Source organism: Trachypithecus francoisi, unplaced genomic scaffold (assembly GCF_009764315.1).
Source record: "Trachypithecus francoisi isolate TF-2019V2 unplaced genomic scaffold, Tfra_2.0 Lachesis_group20, whole genome shotgun sequence".
Classification (NCBI taxonomy): Eukaryota; Metazoa; Chordata; class Mammalia; order Primates; family Cercopithecidae; genus Trachypithecus; species Trachypithecus francoisi.
This window is the reverse complement of record NW_022681466.1, coordinates 41901191-41918795: the sequence shown is the minus strand read 5'-3', so window position 1 is coordinate 41918795 and position 17605 is coordinate 41901191. Positions and strand designations below refer to the sequence as shown.

The window sequence follows — 17605 nt, the reverse complement described above, 5'->3', positions numbered from 1 at the left end:
TGCTTTGCCTGCCTGGAAAGGCCCTGCTGAGACATTTCTCCTGTGGAGTTTGTTCTCAGTCATAATTACTGGAGGGTTGACTGGCTCTCTTCTTCCCATCTCCCCATCTGCTTGTCCATGCTGGGGAAACAAGTGGCTTTCGGGAATGAAGGACTCGAATGGCCCTCTGAGGAGCATCTTTTTGGCTAAGGAACAAAGGCATTGATGTCTTCATTCGTGGGAAGAGGATGGTAGACATCAAGATGAGTGAGGATCAAAGATGATACTGTCTAGGACATTTTCTAGATGTCGATGCTTCCCTCTTCTGTAGGTGTAGACGAGGTCAGCCCTGTAGTCAGGACTGGGGGAGAGGATAGTTCTAATTGACCTTGGGAGGTTTAGAAGGTCATTCTCGAAGTTAAGCTCACTCCTTACACTTGTGCAAGAATGCAACAGACATAGAACACAGAGGTGAGCAACAGACTAGCCTGACCAAGCAGGAATACTCACTCATTCAGCACATCTATTGAGCACCTACTATGTGCAAACATCGGTGAATGAAACAGACATGGTTCTCTCTCATGGAGCTTCTGGTCTAGGACTGAGACAAAATAATTAAACAAACTATTCGGTAGCTATTGCTGTGTGACCATCAACCAGAAAAATAGAGCAACATACAACAAGTGTTTATTGTTCCTACATGTGGGGTCATCTGTGTGGCTCTGTGGATCTTGGCTGGGTTCACTCATCTGTCTGGGGGTGTCGCAGTGGCCTAGGCTGAGCTGAGTGTGATTAGTTTTCTCTGCTTCATGTACCTCTAATCTCCCAGCAGTCTCGCGTAGGCAGAATCCCATGCTGAGGACTGAATTGCAAGGGAGCAAGTAGAAACACACAAGTCTTCACATAGTCTCTTCTACTTTATTTTATTGGCCAAAGCAAGTCATAAAGCCAGCCTAGATTCAAGGGACAAGGGAATAGACTATACCTCTTTAGTGAGAAAAATTTCAAAGTCTCATGGCGAAAGATGGATGAAATTTCAAAGTCTCATCGCAAAAGACAGGGAAAGGTGAAGAATGAGGGCCATTGTTGTAATTAACAGCACAAATGCCTGCCCAAGGGATGATAAAGGAAATTAATGTGGTACTGGGATAGGGAAGATGGGATATGTGTAGACTGCGCCTCTGCCAGGTGGTGACAGAGAAGCAGGAAATGAGAAAGAGTTGGCTGTAAGAGCACGTGGGCCAGGCAAGCAGAATGTTCTGGGGAGAGGAGGCTGTGTGGGCAAAGGCTCAGAGCTGGGAAGTGGCTCTGAGTGAACCGAAAGGCCAGGTGAGTGAAGCCTGCTGGGTGAGGCGGAAACGGTGCAAGATGAGTTTACAGAGTGCGCAGGGGCCAGATTGTTGATGACCTTCAAGGCTGTTCTAAGGAGTCTGTGGTCACCGGTTTCACATTAGAAAAATGGTTCTAGCCCAGAAGAGGGGTGCTTATGCTTTCCATTTGCACTGGTTGCAGACCAGTTTCCATGCTGAAAGCACACAGAGGGATATGCTTTGCTCATCTCTCTTCTGGAGAATCTTGGAGTCTTCCCACTCCGGAAGGTACCCCAAGTAGAAATCTAAACCATTGTAAACTGGGTGACACGAGCGGAGGGATTGTATTTATCTCATTCATTAATTGGAGCCTGATTCCTGACACCCAGCGGGTTCTGCACCAACATGAATGACATGAGTGGATGAATGAATGAATGAATAAATGAATGAATGAAAAGAGCTCTGGATTTGGAGAAAGCCTCCTGGTTCCTGCTCCTGGCTCTAGCACTAGTCATATAGCCTTAGACAAGTCACTTAACCTCTCTACGTCCTTATTTGTGAAATGAGGGATCGGGACCAGCTCTAAACTTCTCAAAACAGACTTTGTGAATTCTGACTGGGAACCCGGGCTGGGGCATCCAGTTTACTTGAAGATTTGGAATGGGAGGAAAATTAGGTAATTTCAAAAAGTTTCACATTAAAATAATCGTGAATATATTATGAAGTAGAATGCAAAATGTACATGAATTTTTAAAGATACAATTTGAGACATCAAAGGCATTTTGTGCTTGGCTGTGGCAGGCTCAGGCTCTGCCCTCCAACTTCTGGGGGAATGTGTTTTCGGGCTCTCCTGCTGTGTGGCCTACTTTTATGGGAATGTTTGAGAAGCATGAAACCAGAGAATATTTGCTGGTTCTTTTGGTCACTCCATATGAGCTGAGATGACATACCCAGCAGCATGGTAGTGAGGGTGGTGGTGAGGGCATCACATGCATTGTGGCTTCTACAGGGCACAGACCGTGTCTTGTTCGTCTTTGACTCAGGTATCCCGTGTCTCACTCACCACAGGTTTGTGCTCCAGTTCTCATTCTCCCACAGGCTACTGTGTGCTCTGTGTCAGGCTCATACGGGGACTCCTTGTGTATTGATGGAAGCCTGCTGTAGTTGAGACACACAGGATCTCACAATCTAATGAGAGACACAGCATGTAAACAAAGCAGATGAGCATTCTTTATTAAATGAATGAGGGCATGAGCGTCTCAACACTGTCTGTCTAGAGGAAGGAATATGAATGGCTTCATGGCTAAATGGCAGCATTTATGCTTCATAGATGTATTCTATTTATTTATTTTTTTGTTTGTTTGAGACAGGGTCTTGCTCTGTTGCCCAGCCTGGAGTGCAGTGGTGCAATCACGGCTCACTGCAGCCTTGACCTCCCAGGCTCTAGCAATTCTCCCATCTCAGCTTCCCAGGTAGCTGGGACTACAGGTGTGCGCCACTAGACTTGGCTAATTTTTTGCACAGATGGGGTTTTGCCATGTTGACCGGGCTGGTCTTGATTTCCTGGGCTCAAGTGATGCGCCCACCTCAGCCTCCCAAAGTGCTGGGATTACAGGCATGAACCACTGCACCTGCCCCATAGATATATTTTAAGGACCTTTTTTGTGTAAGAATCTGTGGTGGGTGCTATGGTGGATACAACAATGAACAAAATGGTCTCTGCCCTCAAGGGGCCGACAAGATGCATGGATGCAAACAGGTGTAGCCAGAAGCAGGATGCAGTCGAGACTGGATGATGATCAAGGATGATGATTGTTGATTGAGACCACACGCTGGAGGAACCCAGAGGTGGGAGAGAATTGTTTGGCTGTGGGATCATGATAAGGTTTTTGGAGGAGGCATGCTTGAGGCGGGTCTCGAAGGAGAGTAGGTGTCATCAGATAGAGACCGGGGAGTGGGCACTGCAGGGCGTGTGGGCAGAGCCCAGGCAGGGCTACTGCTGGCCTCTAGGGAGCTTATTGGATCAGGCAAAGGTGCTCCCTCCAAGTAGGTGTCCTTATAACACCTGGCCGAATTGCAGTCCCACCTTGCCCCTCAGCCAGGTGCCCCTGAGCAGCACACAGCTTGCGTAACCATTTGGTGGCCCTGAGCACAGGGTCCAGGAAGCAAAGCTGGGAGGGTGCTGGGTTGAAGATGTGTCGTGGAAGGCTGGCACGTGGACTCTTTACTGCAGTCTCATAAGTGTCATTCCCCACCCACCCCTGGCTGGTTTAGATGCCCCTTCTCTGGCTCTCCTTCCTTTGTGCCCATGCCTCTGTCTGTGAATGCTGCACTGTATCGAAACAATTGTTTATGTGTCTTTTGCTCTCACCGGACTGTAAAACTCCTTAAAAAGGAGAGAGAGTGTCTTGTGGGGTTTTGTGTCCTCAGGGCTAGACACAGTAGGGGCTTGCAGTTGGTATGCTGGATGTTTGAAGAGCTTCAGCACACTGGAAATCAGGAGCTGAGGAGTGAAGATGAATTAAGAAGTGGTTGCTCTGGTCTCCATCAAGAGGGACATGTGGATTAGGAGGGTGGTGATGGGTTCAGAAGAAAGAGGAGAGATGCTAGAGGCAGGTGGATAGGACCCGATTGAAATGGGGTGATGTGGGGGAAGAAATTAAAGAAGACCCAGAGATTTTGATCCTCCTAAGATGATATTAAGATGTTAAGATGATAAGGTGATGTTAAGAAGGTATTGATTATGAAAGAGGACTGGATTTTGTGTTAGCAGTTGGGGAGGGACCAGGGAGGTTTGGAGTCCCAGGTGAAAATGTATACACTATTCATGTAATAAACATTTACAGAGTTTTTTCTTTCTTTCTTCCTTTTTTTTTTTTTTTTTTTTTTGAGAGTCTCAGGCTGCAGTGCAGTGGCACCATCCTGGCTCACTACAACCTCAGCCTCCCAAGTTCAAGTCATTCCCCTGCCTCAGCCTCCCCAGTAGCTGGGATTATAGGTGCCCACCACCACGCCCGGCTAATTTTTGTATTTTCAGTAGAGACAGGGTTTCACCATGTTGGCCAGGCTGGTCTCGAACACCTGACCTCAAGTGATCCGCTGGCCTCGGCCTCCCAAAGTGCTGGGATTACAGGTGTGAGCCACTGTGCCTGGCCATGGAGCTCTTATGTACCAGACACTGGGAGCCTGCAAAGCCCCTCAAGGAATCCCAGACTAGGAAAGAGATAGACACACTGTACAACTCACTGACACAGAGGATATCAGGACTCATAGCAGAGCAAGCAGAACAGGAGGAGTGTCAAGGAGGAAGTGATTGATCCTATCTGGAGGCATCAGGGAAACTGGACCTCAAAGATTGAGTAGAATTTTCCAAGTGGAAGGCAGAGAACTGTGGTTAATTATAGTTCCCCCTTCTTCCAGAAGGGATTTGAGGCAGCTTAGAATACTACAATACCATATGATGGAATGTCTAAAATGATAGATTGAAAACCAATTTTAAAAAGTAGTTTGTACACAGTGAACCTTGGATGACTGGGTTATCAAAACTGAATGTTACTTTTTTTTTTTTTTTGCATGAAATTTTGCTCTGAAATTCATGACAACTACCAGGCAAACAGAGAGACAGATTGGTTTTAGAATTTTACTGTGTTGGGCCAGGCGCCGTGGCTCACGCCTGTAATCCCAGCACTTTGGGAGGCCGAGGTGGGTGGGTCACAAAGTCAGGAGATCGAGGCCATCCTGGCTAACACAGTGAAACCCTGTCTCTACTAAAAATACAAAAATTAGCCAGGCGTGGTGGCGGGCACCTGTAGTCCCAGCTACTCAGGCAGCTGAGACAGGAGAATTGCTTGAACCCGGGAGGCGGAAGTTGCAGTGAGCCGAGATCGCACCACTACACTCCAGCCTGGGCGACAATTTTACTGTGTCATGAAATCAAGCATTCAAGTCCTTCTTTACCTGGATCCTCCCCGTACTCCTAAGTCCCAACACAAAGTTGAAAATGTGCTTCTGGAGAGAGATATTTCTAATCTGTTCCTGTTCTAGGCATAATGGATGCAGAACTGAGTAAGATCATCAAGTCTTATTTCATGGAGTTTGCATTTTAGCTGGGGGTGCGGGGACAGGCAGTAGATCATAAATAAGTGCTCTAAAGGAAAAGAAAGTAGGTTCGAGTAACTCTGAATTAAGGAAGGGGAGTAATTTTAGATGGGTTCCTTGAGCCAGAAGTGACTGTTGAAGATGTGATAGCGGATGGAACCTGAGGGCCAGAGAGTGGATGGAGAGAGAAAAGAAAGCTAAGAGGGAAGCTTGGATGAGGCCTCATTTTAAAGGTGTAAGAGGAGAGAGAAGAGTTAAGAATGGAGTAGCAGAGCTGTTAGGATGCCTCCCTGAGAAGATGTGTGGGGGATATGGGTGAGTGGCCAGCAACATTGAGCGGAGACAGTGCCCACTGGATAGTCCTTGGGCACACTTTCACTTTGCAGCCACCCTGCAGTTAGCTGGGGCCACATGTCTAGTTGTGGCCAATAGACATGGGCTCTGCTGAGGTGGATCAGAGCCTGGGGCTCCACCTCCATCTCATCCCCTGCTGTGGACCTGGGAGTCTACATCATCTTCTACACAGCACAGATGCAGGAGTCCCTCCTGGGCCATGCAGGACTTTGTGTGAACAAAAAACCAGACTTTTATTATAAGAAGTCACGGAGAGTTTGGAGTTGCTGTAGCATAGCCCATCCTGTCCTGCAGAATCGAGAAGTTGAGCATGTCGAGGACTGGCAGAGGCTACTGGATTTAGCAGTTAGGAAATCATTGGGGATTTCGAGTGGGTGATTTCAGCAGAATAGTGAGGGAAGAAGTCACTTTTATGGGAATAAAGGAGAAGATGTTGGAAGTAAGGAGAGTGGGCTGTGTGTGTAGATTACCATTTCAAGAAGTCTGGGAGGAAGGCGAGAGGTATGGTGATAACTTAGATGATGGAGGGTTGAGGGGAGGCATTTTCAAAGGACAGCGTGAGGTGGGGGTGTTTACCAAATGAGGGGATGATCCTGGAGAGGTGGGGAGGTAAAATAAAGAATAATTGATAAGAGAAAGTCTGGAAAAAACTGGAGGGATGAGACCAAAGTCCAGATTGGTCTTGGAGAGGAATAGTTTACTCTCTGATGTTGCAACTCAGAGAGATTTGGAAGTGGAAGGGAAGGAAGCTGAAGGCTAAGTTAAGGTAAGATCAATTTTAATGATTAAGGAACATTTGGGGCATTTGCTGAGAGCATTGCAGGAGGAGGGCAGTGTGGCCACAGCAGCAAGGCCATGTGACTGTAGGGGAAGTGCTTGACAATCACTGCAAGGCAGTGATGATGGATGTTGAACCAAACAGTTGAGTAGAAAGTTGTCAAGCTATGAGAGGGAAGAAGTGTCTCATCTCCTTATATGGAACTTTCTGTATGTTTGAAGGTGGCAGAGAGAGAGATGTACATTCCGTGATACTCCTTGGTCAGCCAAGCAGCCATTCAGGAAACCTTTGGAATTTCCAGCAGCTTTGTCAATGGGAAATGCTGTGGGATGGCCACAGGAAGGAGGGAGGGGTTGTCTTCCAGTAATCACTGACTGCTTTCCACGCAGAACTTTAAGAAACCCGCTTGCTCTCAGCTTCCAGTCAGAACAGCACTTGTAAAGGGTTGATCCTTAAACATCACTGAGTGAACACATCTCTGTCTTGTGGTTCCAGGAATTTTAATCCTTAAAGCTAGATGGTATGAGAACAGTTTTTTTTCTGAAGCCAGGCTTGAATGGGTAGGAGAAGGAATGTGGACTTTGGGGTTAGGCAGACATAGTTTTGATATTTTAGCTGGGTGACTTTGACCTTCAATCTGTCTGAAGTTATAATTTCTCTTAGAAGGTTATTGATAGTAGAGAGTGTCTGGCATAGGGCGGATGCTCAGAAATAGCTCTCTCTCTCCTCCCTCCCCCTTTCTTTCTGCCCTCTTCTTTCACTCTCTTTCTTGCTCACTGTCTTGCTTCTTGTAATCTGCCAAGGCTGGGATCCAGAGTTCTAGCTTCTGTGAATATAGGGGTCAGGCTCTGATACCAGTTTTCTTCTATCTGTTATGACCACTCAACATTCAACAGAGACATTCAGCACCTGTTACGTGCCCAGCATCCTGCTAGGTGCTGGGGATCACCAGTGAGCAAGAGAGACACCCTTGGGGCATTTGCTGTTCAACAGGAAAGACAATTAAACCAAATGGTGTGATATTATAAGGAAGCCACATAATGTTTTGAGAGTGGTTGGCAAGGACTGCTAGCCTGATGAGGGCGGTGGAGACTTGGGGAGATCAGCAGGAGCTAAAGCAGAGGGGCTGTGGGCAGGGCAATTCACTGGTGATCAGGACCAACGGCCAACCGGGACTGTCCATCCTGGAAAGCTCTATGCAGCTCCTAGGGACTCAGGGCTGTGTGCATTTGTGTGACTTCGCCATGATCTCAACTCTAGGTATCAGCTCTTTTCCACTCTTACACCTGCCTCTCCCCAACTTCAGTGTATGCCAGTGCTCTGCTCTCCAACCCTGGAGTCCACCAGGCAATTCTCATGTTTGGTAATGAAGGGACTGAAGGTTCTGAGGACTTGCAAGAGCATCTGTGGCTGCTGCTATTATTCCAGCAGGTGGCAGCTTCTCCTGCTAACATTTAAACTATGTGTCCCACAGGGCCCATTGAAATCCCAAATAGCATAAAAAATAAACATTTATTTGGACAATATTAATATTATATTTAAATCATTATGAAAATCTCTATTATGCCATGTTCTTAGACATATTTTAATTTCTTAATGTTATATTTTAAACAACTTAACAAACCCCTGTATCCATGGGGTGTATAGCTTGTGCTAGGATATAAGTTATTCTGTAAGTACAAGGATTTCCTTTATAGAATTCCATTTTCCAACTTGACTTTTAGCGAAAAGACTGATTTCATTGTGAATATTAAGTAAAAATGTAAGGGCCAGGGACAAAATATGAGTAAAGACCTAGGACCATGCCTGGCCTATTATAAGCACTCAATGAACACTAGCTGCTATCATCATCATCACCACCATCATCATCATCACCACCATCGTCATCATCACCACCGTCATCATTGTCACCACCTTCATCACCATTACTATCACCATTATCACCATCACCATCACTATCACCATCACCACCATTACCACCATCACCATCACTATCACCATCACCATCATCATTCATCATCACCATCAACACCATATCATTATTATTATCATCACCGCCATCCTCACCAATACACCATCATCATCACCATCACCTAGTCTTAGCGTAAGCTTGTGCTTTCTTCCAGCTGTTGGTGTTGTCCAATATAGTAACTAATTATTCTTTATTTAAGACATTTCCTGAGAGATATTTAAAACTTTTTCATCTCAAACCATCTATCTTCTCTGTTCTTTGAGAATTTTGCTGTGCAGTCCTCCAGCTCTCCAGGGAATGTTAGGATATATTTGAGGGGAGGAGGGCAAGAATTTGATGTCATGTCCTCTGTCTGCAGCTTCTAGGAGAGGACTGACCAGCAACAGTGTAGCGACTGGTCAGTCCTGTAGTCTGGAGTTTCATGGCTGAAGTAAGGGTGATTGCTAACTGAGAAGGTCTTGTGCTAGACTGTGTCAAATGGGATGACCAGTATGGGGTCATGCCATGTGTTCACCCATGGCAGACTTCTCCCCATGGGGCTAACTTTGCACATTTGCTTGGGAGTGGTGGGGAAGGGGAGAGTGGGAAGGCACTGAAAGAGGGGACTTTGCACACTGCATGCTGCACCTAAATGTGGCCCTCTGCTCACCTTCCTGCTCCCAGGAAGTGGGAGTTCAGGTGGCCCCAAGGTCTCCTTCAAATTCTCAACCACTTTCTGAGGATAGAAAATGAATTGCATCTCTATGCACTACCTGCTTTGCCATTCATTAAAATGCCTGTGATTGTGTTCTCATGTTAACGTACCTGTTTCATTTCATGCTCCTTTACTCCCTTCTCTTGGTTCTCTTGCACAATAAAACAGCAGCATGAAACAAAAGAATGCCAAGCTCTCCTTCACTGCGTCTCTGTGGTGTCACATTTCTTTGCCATGTGTCATGCATGCCACTGCTTTGCTGCCTCACACCAATGGTAGGTGGGGCATGGGCTGGAGGGGCTGGGTCTCCAAGCAGATCCCCCGGTCTCCATGGGAGGGACCAAGGTGGGGAATTTTGGGAGCGGATGGAAAAGACATCTGCTTAGATTGTCCAGGACCAATAAGGCTAATGGTCATTTGCCCAGAAGAAAGGACCATCTCAGGCCAGGTAAGTGGCCATCTTCCTCACCTGTCTGTCATTCATCCCAGCAAAGAGAAGGTGCTAGGGGAGGAGTGGAGCCAGAGAAGGGCAGAGAGAGGTAGGAGGGTGAGAGGAGGACACAGAGTTGGGGGAGGGCATATGGAGAGGCTGGTCTGGTCACAAACTATGATTTTTGTCAAGTTGCATCATATCCATGAGCCTCAGTTGTCTTATCTGTATAGTGGGATGATAGAAGTTTATCACAAATTCTGAGGAAGTGGAATGGAAGTTAATTCTGTATCTCTCTTGACAAAGCCGAGTTCCTAGATTTGGTATTTTTCTGTGGCAATATGAATCAGTAAGGAAAGCAAGGCCCTTTGAGTCACACAGACCTGACCTCAGGTTCTCATTTAGTCACTGCTTCGGTTTTCTATTGCTGCATAGCAACGACCACAAGCACCAGCCAGGTGTGAGCTCAGTTTTCCAGGAGACATTTGGCTGATGTCTTGTTCAAGGGGCTGTAAGGAAATTCCATAAACTGGGGAACTTACCGGCAACAAACACTTCCCGCGGTTCTGTAGGCTGGGGTGTCCACGAAGGAGGCCCTGAAAGGTTCGGGGTCTGGGGGAGTCGCACTTTGTGGTTCATAGGTGGTCTCTTCGCCGTGTCCTCCCATGGTGGAAGGGTCAAGCTAGTGCCCTGGGGTCCATTTCATAAGGGTACTGATCCTCTTCACAAGGGCTCTGCCTTCATGACGAATCACCTCCCAGAGACCCCGCTTCCTAATACCATCACCTGCAAGGGGAAGGACTTCAACATATACATTTTGTGGAGGACACAAATCTTAGACAGCGCAGCTGGGCTCTCGGCTCAGGGTCTCACACTCAAGGTATCAGCTGGGCTGACGGGGTTCTCATCTGGATGCTCCTGAGAAGAATCTGCCTCCAAGCTCACTTGGGTTGCTGGCAGGATTCAGTGCCTCGTTTAAGACTCAGGTCCCTGTCTTCTTGCTGGCCGTCAGCTGGCAGCTGCCCTCAGCAGCTGGGGTCCACCTGCCTTCCTTAACCAGTTCCCCCTCCATCTTCAGCGCCAGCCATGGAGACCTTCTCCACAACTGAATCCTTGCCAAGCTTCCAATCTCTCTGCCTTCTGCCTCTGGCCTCTAGACTCAGATGGAAAGGGCTCCTGTGACAGCTGGAGCTCACCCAGACACTCCCCCTTTTTAAAAGTCAGCTATGCCTTATCACACAGCCTGACTGGGAGTGACTGCCCCATCACATCTATGTGCACAATCAAGGACAGGGGTGGGAATCCTACATGCCACAGTCACTGTGATCCTAAATGCCACAGTCACTGACTAGTCATGAGAGCTGGGAAACGGTAATGAACCCCTGTGGGCCTCAATGTTCTGTTCTCTAAAATGGGGTGGTTACAGATAAGCAAAGTACCTAGCAGGTAGTAGATACTTGCCAGATCTAAGAGCCACACTTTTCTACCTAACAATTGTCTCCCAAGCCCCTAATCAAGGCCCAGCTTTCCCTGCTGTGTATTCTCTGCAGAATGTGTCCTAAGTACAGTTGCACCTCCCTATAAAAGGGAAGGGGTTAGAAGCTTAGTGCAGAGTCCCTTAAGCTTACAGGACAGAATAATCTCAGATGTCAGCTAGAAATGCTTTCCCTCAGTCGTTTCCCCTGATATTCTCCTTCAGTGGGGCTGTGGTGGGGCCAGGTTCTGCCTTTGTACCAAGCAGCCTGAGTGATTCTGATGTGGCTGATCTGCAGACCACACCGAGGCATCCCGCCAGCAGTGACTGCGCCGACTCCAAGTCAGCCAGTTGGGTTTCAAAGTCTGACCCCGCTGTTCCCAGCATGGTGTCCCTGGAGGGATGGTTGGACTTCTCTTAGTGCCCTCATCTGTAAAATGGGGACAATAACAGTTGCCTCACTGGGTGGCCCTGTGGAGTATGCAATAATCCACAATGTGGATTTGCAATTGCAATTGCAGTAACTATTGCAAACGCAGTAATTCATGATTATTGAGTAAAGTGCTCAGCCCGGGGCCTCACATTTGCTGTGTTCTCACTGTGAATTAATGTGATTGTCATTACTATAATAACTCCATGGCCCTGGGCCTGAGCCTGCCTCTGCTCTGCCGCCCTGTGGGATTCTGGGCAGTGAGGCAGAATGATGGGCTCTGAGCTGCTGTTTGGGAACAGAATCTTGTTTGAACTTCAGGGAGCTGGTGGGAGGGAATGAGACAAGCTCTCCATGCCCTCCCGGCCCTGCCCTCAGTGACCCCTGGCCTTTCTTTTCCCCCAAAAGCTGTTCTTGGGTGTGCCTGCCCTTCCCTGTTCAGGCTGGGAGCTGCCCATGCAGGTGATCTGAAAGCCAGGCCACCCTCTGCAGCAGCCGCCTGCTCAAGGACAGGGGCTGCCTCCTTCAGCCCAGGGCAGTGCCCAGACCCCGGGGTCAGGCAGCTCTCACTGAGCAGGGCAACTATGTGGCTGTGCTGTGTGTTAGGCCATCTTTGCTCTGACTGTTCTGGAGCCCCTCACCTCCTTCTCCCAGGGCCAGAGCATCCCCAGCTTGTTCATGCCGGGCTTTTTTTTTTTTTGCCAGACTGAGTCTTGCTCTGTCACCCAGGCTGGAGTGCAGTGACACGATCTCGGCTTCCTGCAACCTACGCCTCCCGGGCTCAAGTGATCCTCCTGCCTCAGCCTCCTGAGTAGCTGGGATTACAGGCACCCATGACCAATCCAGCTAATTTTTTTTTTTTTTGTATTTTTGGTAGAGATAGGGTTTCCTCATGATGGCAAGGTTGGTCTTGAACCCCTGACCTCAGGTGATCCACCCGCCTCGGCCTCCCAAAGTGCTGCGATTACATGGGCGAGCTACCATGCCGGGCCTCATGCCAGGCTTTGATGTGACTTGGGCCACAGCAGGCCTTTAGAAGGGAATCCAGCAAACCCAGGCCCATGGGCCAGTATGTTCTGCCATGGGAAAAGGGGTGATAGCAGAGAGGCTCACTGAAAATTCTGATTTTAATTTCCTTTTGTCTATTTTCAGGCAATTTTGGGCTGTAAATGCCAGATTTACTCCTCTTGCCCTATGCTGTAGGGGCTGGGGCCATGGTGGTCCAGGAAGGTTGAGATCCTTCCCCTTTCTCCACTGAACACCTCCTTGCCATGCATTCTTGTTTCCTTCTCCCTGGCCTGGCCTGGTTCCACATTCAACCTTTCTTCCTGGCCACCCCAGCTCTATCTGAGGGGAGGTCTGGGAAGGTGCTGGGCCTAGACCACCCCAAAAGAGTTGTCACTGTGGACACTGGGCAGGGCTCAGTGCATGGAGTGGCCTCAGGCCTGGAGCAGTCAGGAAGGCATGAGTTGGGACTTCTTCTGTCACCTCCACTTATCCGCTGAAAGTGTTTTAAACGCCTCCAGACCTGAGGTTGGGGCCCGAGGATGGAGAAGGCAGTGCATGGGCTGTGGCAGGTACTACGCATTGCTCATTTGGGGACTGGAGTTGAGGGGTGATTGGGAGTGCAGCCTGGCCACACTCCAGCATCCTTGGCCTGGAAGAAGGTCAGTTCGTGTCCCGGGATGCAACTGCTTAGCCCTGGGACTGTGACCAGGGCTGGGCGACAGGCAGGTCTCTGGACAGGAGGCCTCTGTGTGGCTGTGCCACTGTCATAGGTAGCTTTGGGCCCCGTTCCCAGCTCTCCAGGAGGTAGCCATATCAGGCCCGCACTCTTGTCTCCGGAAGGGGACTAAGTTAGCAGAGGACAGCACAGTTGCTGGCCAGGGCCATGCAACTCATCACTGAGCTCTCTCCTTTCCTTCTCTACAGCCGGGCCAGCACATGGCTCCCAGCCCCCATCTGACTGTGTACACCGGGACCTGTGTGCCCCCGTCTCCTTCTAGCCCCTTCTCCTCCTCCTGCCGCTCCCCCAGGAAGCCTTTCGCCTCACCCAGCCGCTTCATTCGGCGACCCAGCAGCACCATCTGTCCCTCACCCATCAGAGTGGCCTTGGAGAGCTCATCGGGCTTGGAGCAGAAAGGGGAGTGCAGCGGGTCCATGGCTCCCCGTGGGCCCTCCGTCACTGAGAGCAGCGAGACCTCCCTCGACACCTCCTGGCCTCGCAGCCGGCCCAGGGCCCCTCCTAAGGCCCGCATGGCTCTGTCCTTCACCAGGTTTCTGAGACGAGGCTGTCTGGCCTCACCTGTCTTTGCCAGGCTCTCACCCAAGTGCCCTGCTGTGTCCCATGGGAGGGTGCAGCCCCTGGGGGACGTGGGCCAGCAGCTGCCACGACTGAAATCCAAGAGAGTAGCAAAGTAAGAACCAGAAGGGGACGTGCCATATGCATGGGTGGCTGTGGGTGTGCAGGCCTCTGCATGTGAACGTGCATGCTTTGGGCCGGGGACTGGGGTGAAGGAGAACAGGTACCCCAGGCAGCCCACTGAGATCCCTTGGCCACTGGAAGGTCTTCAGAAACTCAGTTTTGTCCTCCGTTCGCTTCCTGAGGAGGAGAAGGAACAGGTGTCCTTCTTTTTCATCTTCCAAATCTTTTCCATTTTTCCAAATCTTTCTTCTCCTTATATGTTCTTCCACTTACCTTGTCCCATCCCAAGACCATCATCAGTCTAAGGAATCCATTGCATCTGTAAAGAGCGGGAAAGATTGATGGCAGCAGTGGGAGCTGCAGGTGGTGGGATGCCCTGGGCATGCTTCCGGGTGCTCCAGCCCCCTCCCTCACCATAAGTGCCCTTGCCTCCTTTCCCCTCACCCTTTAGGAAACCTTCCCACCTTCCTCTCCATCCATTGGCACAGTCTCTTAGAGGGACTTTCAGGGAGCCTTGTCTGGCAGTCATTTCTGTGAAAATGAAAGTTCCTAGCCTTTGCCTGAGGGGTGGCCCCTCTAAACTTCATTTTGGGTGGTCTTGCAAGTCTGATCTCTGAGAATCCCAAGTTCCCTGAGGCAGCCCAGCGGGTGCAGAACTAAGGCTCTGAGGAGTGCTCCATAATGCCTGGATCAGAGCAGAAAGAAAACTTGCAAGCGATGAAACACAGAGAATCAGCTCCTACTCTTTCTGAGTTTTGGGGGAGACAGTCAGGGGCACCCCTGCACCAATCAACATGTGTTTGGCCCTGCCTGGGTTTGGAGAAGAAAGCGCCATGCAGAGGTCTTAGGTTGCCATGGATACCCAAGGAACGTGGCCTCTGTTGTGCGGTGTGCATGGGGACAGCCAGGCAGAGGTTGCTATCCCTCCTGCCTGTGTCGCTCAGGGGGAGAGGGAGGAACAGGAGACTCCGGTTACCTTAGGAGGGGGTCAGAATCCAGTGTGAGTGTGTCTATTGATTTTTCCCAACTGGCCCTGCAGAGGGAATATTCCAGCTTTGGGGCTGCTGCTATGCCTCATACATGGGCTTGGGACTTTTTAAAGGCTCTCTTCTCAAAGGCCACTACTACTACCTCAGAAGGCAGTTTTGTGTTTGGTTGTTTTTTTTTTTTTTTTTTTTTTTTTTGAGTTGGAGTTTTGCTCTGTCGCCCAAGCTGGAGTGCAGCGGTGCAATCTCAGCTCACTGCAACCCTTCCGTCTCCCAGGTTCCAGCAATTCTCCTGCCTCAGCCTCCCAGGTAGCTGGAATCACAGGCACACGCCACCATGCCCAGCTAATTTTTTTGTATTTTTAGTAGAGACGGGGTTTCACCATTTTGACCAGGCTGGTCTCAAACTTCTGACCTCAGGGGATCCGCCTGCCTTGGCCTCTCTAAGTGCTAGGATTACAGGCATGAGTCACAGTCACCAGCACACATGAAGGCAGTTTAAAGGGGTTGATGACTTAAGTTCTGGTATGCCCTACAGGGACCTCCTGAATCCTTCAAAACCATAAAGATTCAAGCACCTCAAAAATGAAAATAAAGCACCTTCAGAATTATCTTTCATTCGACATGAAAATATGACTCCCCAATAAAAAGATTCCACTGAGCCAATCACTACACACACAACCTTTGTAGTCAAATGCTCTACCCCTGAGCTATACCTGCCCCATCACAGTGTTTGGCAAATGCACCTGGTATGTTCATTTCCAAGGAGGTCAGGATAATTTGGGGATGTGCTGTCCCTCCTGCCCCTGCCCCTACATTACTGACTTTCCTCTTGCACCTGAAGCTTTTTCCAGATCAAAATGGATGTGCCCACGGGGAGCGGGACCTGCTTGATGGACTCAGAGGACGCTGGAACAGGAGAGTCGGGTGACCGGGCCGCAGAAAAGGAGGTCATCTGCCCCTGGGAGAGCCTGTGAGGGAAAGGCAGGCAGAGCTGGGGGCTCTGGACCAGGAAGATGCTCTGACAGATGCCATGGGATGGGCCACAGGACACACTCACTCAAGAACCAAAGTGCATTTGGGTGACATTTGAGGGTTGGGGAGACAAGCTGGGGTAGATTGTGGCAAAGAATGCTCTGGCTGGTTACCAGGGGCCAACTCCTTCTCCTCCTCCTGACCCTCCCTCCCTTGGGCGGAAGAAAGGCATGTAGACCAGAAGACTTTCCCTGCTGCCTTAAAAACAATAAAAGGTTAACTTTAAGTTTCTTGGAATGTTAGTGTGTGCCTGGTTTTGTTAGTAATTTATGAGCTATTATTGTCTTCTTCAATCTTCTGGACAAAGGGACATTGAGTCCCTTCCAAGAGCTCTCTCCTTGTCTAAATTGGTTTGTGCACAATGCTTTTCTCATTAGCAGAGCTCCCCAGGGGATGCCCCAGGGCATGGCATCTCACAGGAATGGAGAGAGAGCTGGGAGCAGGTACACTCCTAAAATGCCAGGTGTGTTGCCTCAGGTCCTCCAAGAAGCAGACACCAGGGTGAGATTCTGTGGACAAGAGATTTGTTGGGGAAAACACCTGTGGTAGATAGAGAAGGGGCCAGATCTGGAGAAAGTTCAAGTTGGGTGTTGTGGGGGTTCAGGGCAGGGGGTAGTCCAGACTGTGCTGCAAGTCTGACCTCTGGGCAGACAGAATCTTAGATGGCAGTGCATTCCAAGAAAGTTTTGACCAGGCTACGGGGGTGTCCTTGAGCCAAAGTCATTGCTGGAGAGGGCCTGCATCTCTGGGAATGGCCCTGCATTCGTACCCCCACAGTGCATGGTCATGGGTTGGGAGATCCCATGGGAAGCCTGGCCTTGGCATGGACATGCTGGTGGGTCCTGAGCTGCAGCAGCTCACCCATCGGCCCACATGCTCCCTGCAGTAGGAGCTCTGAATGCTCATTTTCACTTCTGCTGCACTAGGCCAGTGGGAAATTCTAGAGCTTTGGGCTTTGGTGTGCTCCTCCCACCTCCTCTCCTAGTTACTCACTCAACAAGTGTTTATTGAGTCCCTACTATGTGCCAGACACTATGATAGGTGCTGGGGATGTTGCTGTGAGTAGGACTCCTTGTCTCATGGAATTAATCTGGGACAATGTTTCTCAACCAGGTCAATTTTGCCTGCCAGGGAACACTGGGCAGTGTTTGGAGACATTTTTGGTTGTCAAGACTGTGCCAGCGGGTGGGGGTTGCTACTGGCGCCTAGTAGGTAAAGGCCAGAGATGCTGCTCAGTTTCCTACAATGCACAGAAGCCCCCACAACAAAAGATTATCAGCTCAAAACATCAGTGGTGCCACTGTTGAGAAACCTTGCACTAGAGATTAGTCTATATACTTGTCCCTGGTTTCTGCCCATGCTCTGAAGTATTGCCCCAAAGGGCACTGCTGGGATCATGATTAGATTGGACAGTGGATTGAGATTAAGGGCTATGTGGTGAATAAAACAGCTCTTAAAAGCTGCATGGGAAGTCCTCACAGGAGAAAAAAATCAAGTTGTTTGCCAAACCACTCATTACATCCCTCCCCTTTAGCCCTCAACTTCCTCAGAATTCAATTAGTAGATAAGAGCCCTTGACTTGCTTTTAACCTCTGACAACTTATTTAGCCCATAAATACTGGGGTTGCTGACTCATCTCG

At 49.3% G+C, this 17605-nt stretch overlaps 1 protein-coding gene across 5 annotated transcripts in view; it reads left to right on the top strand.

Annotated features, from left to right (window-relative positions):
• The window catches only part of RGS9 (regulator of G protein signaling 9), a 100215-nt gene extending 84013 nt beyond the window's left edge, over window positions 1-16202 (top strand). For 4 of the 5 annotated variants that reach the window (XM_033183933.1, XM_033183934.1, XM_033183932.1 and 1 more), the window contains 2 exons: window positions 13452-13936; window positions 15775-16202. In XM_033183933.1, the coding sequence (XP_033039824.1) occupies window positions 13452-13936; window positions 15775-15907 (618 nt within the window). In that variant the 3' untranslated portion in view covers window positions 15908-16202. The remainder of the gene's footprint in view (window positions 1-13451; window positions 13937-15774) is intronic. The other variant, XM_033183935.1, reaches the window with a different exon arrangement.
• The last annotated feature ends 1403 nt before the right edge of the window (window positions 16203-17605 follow it).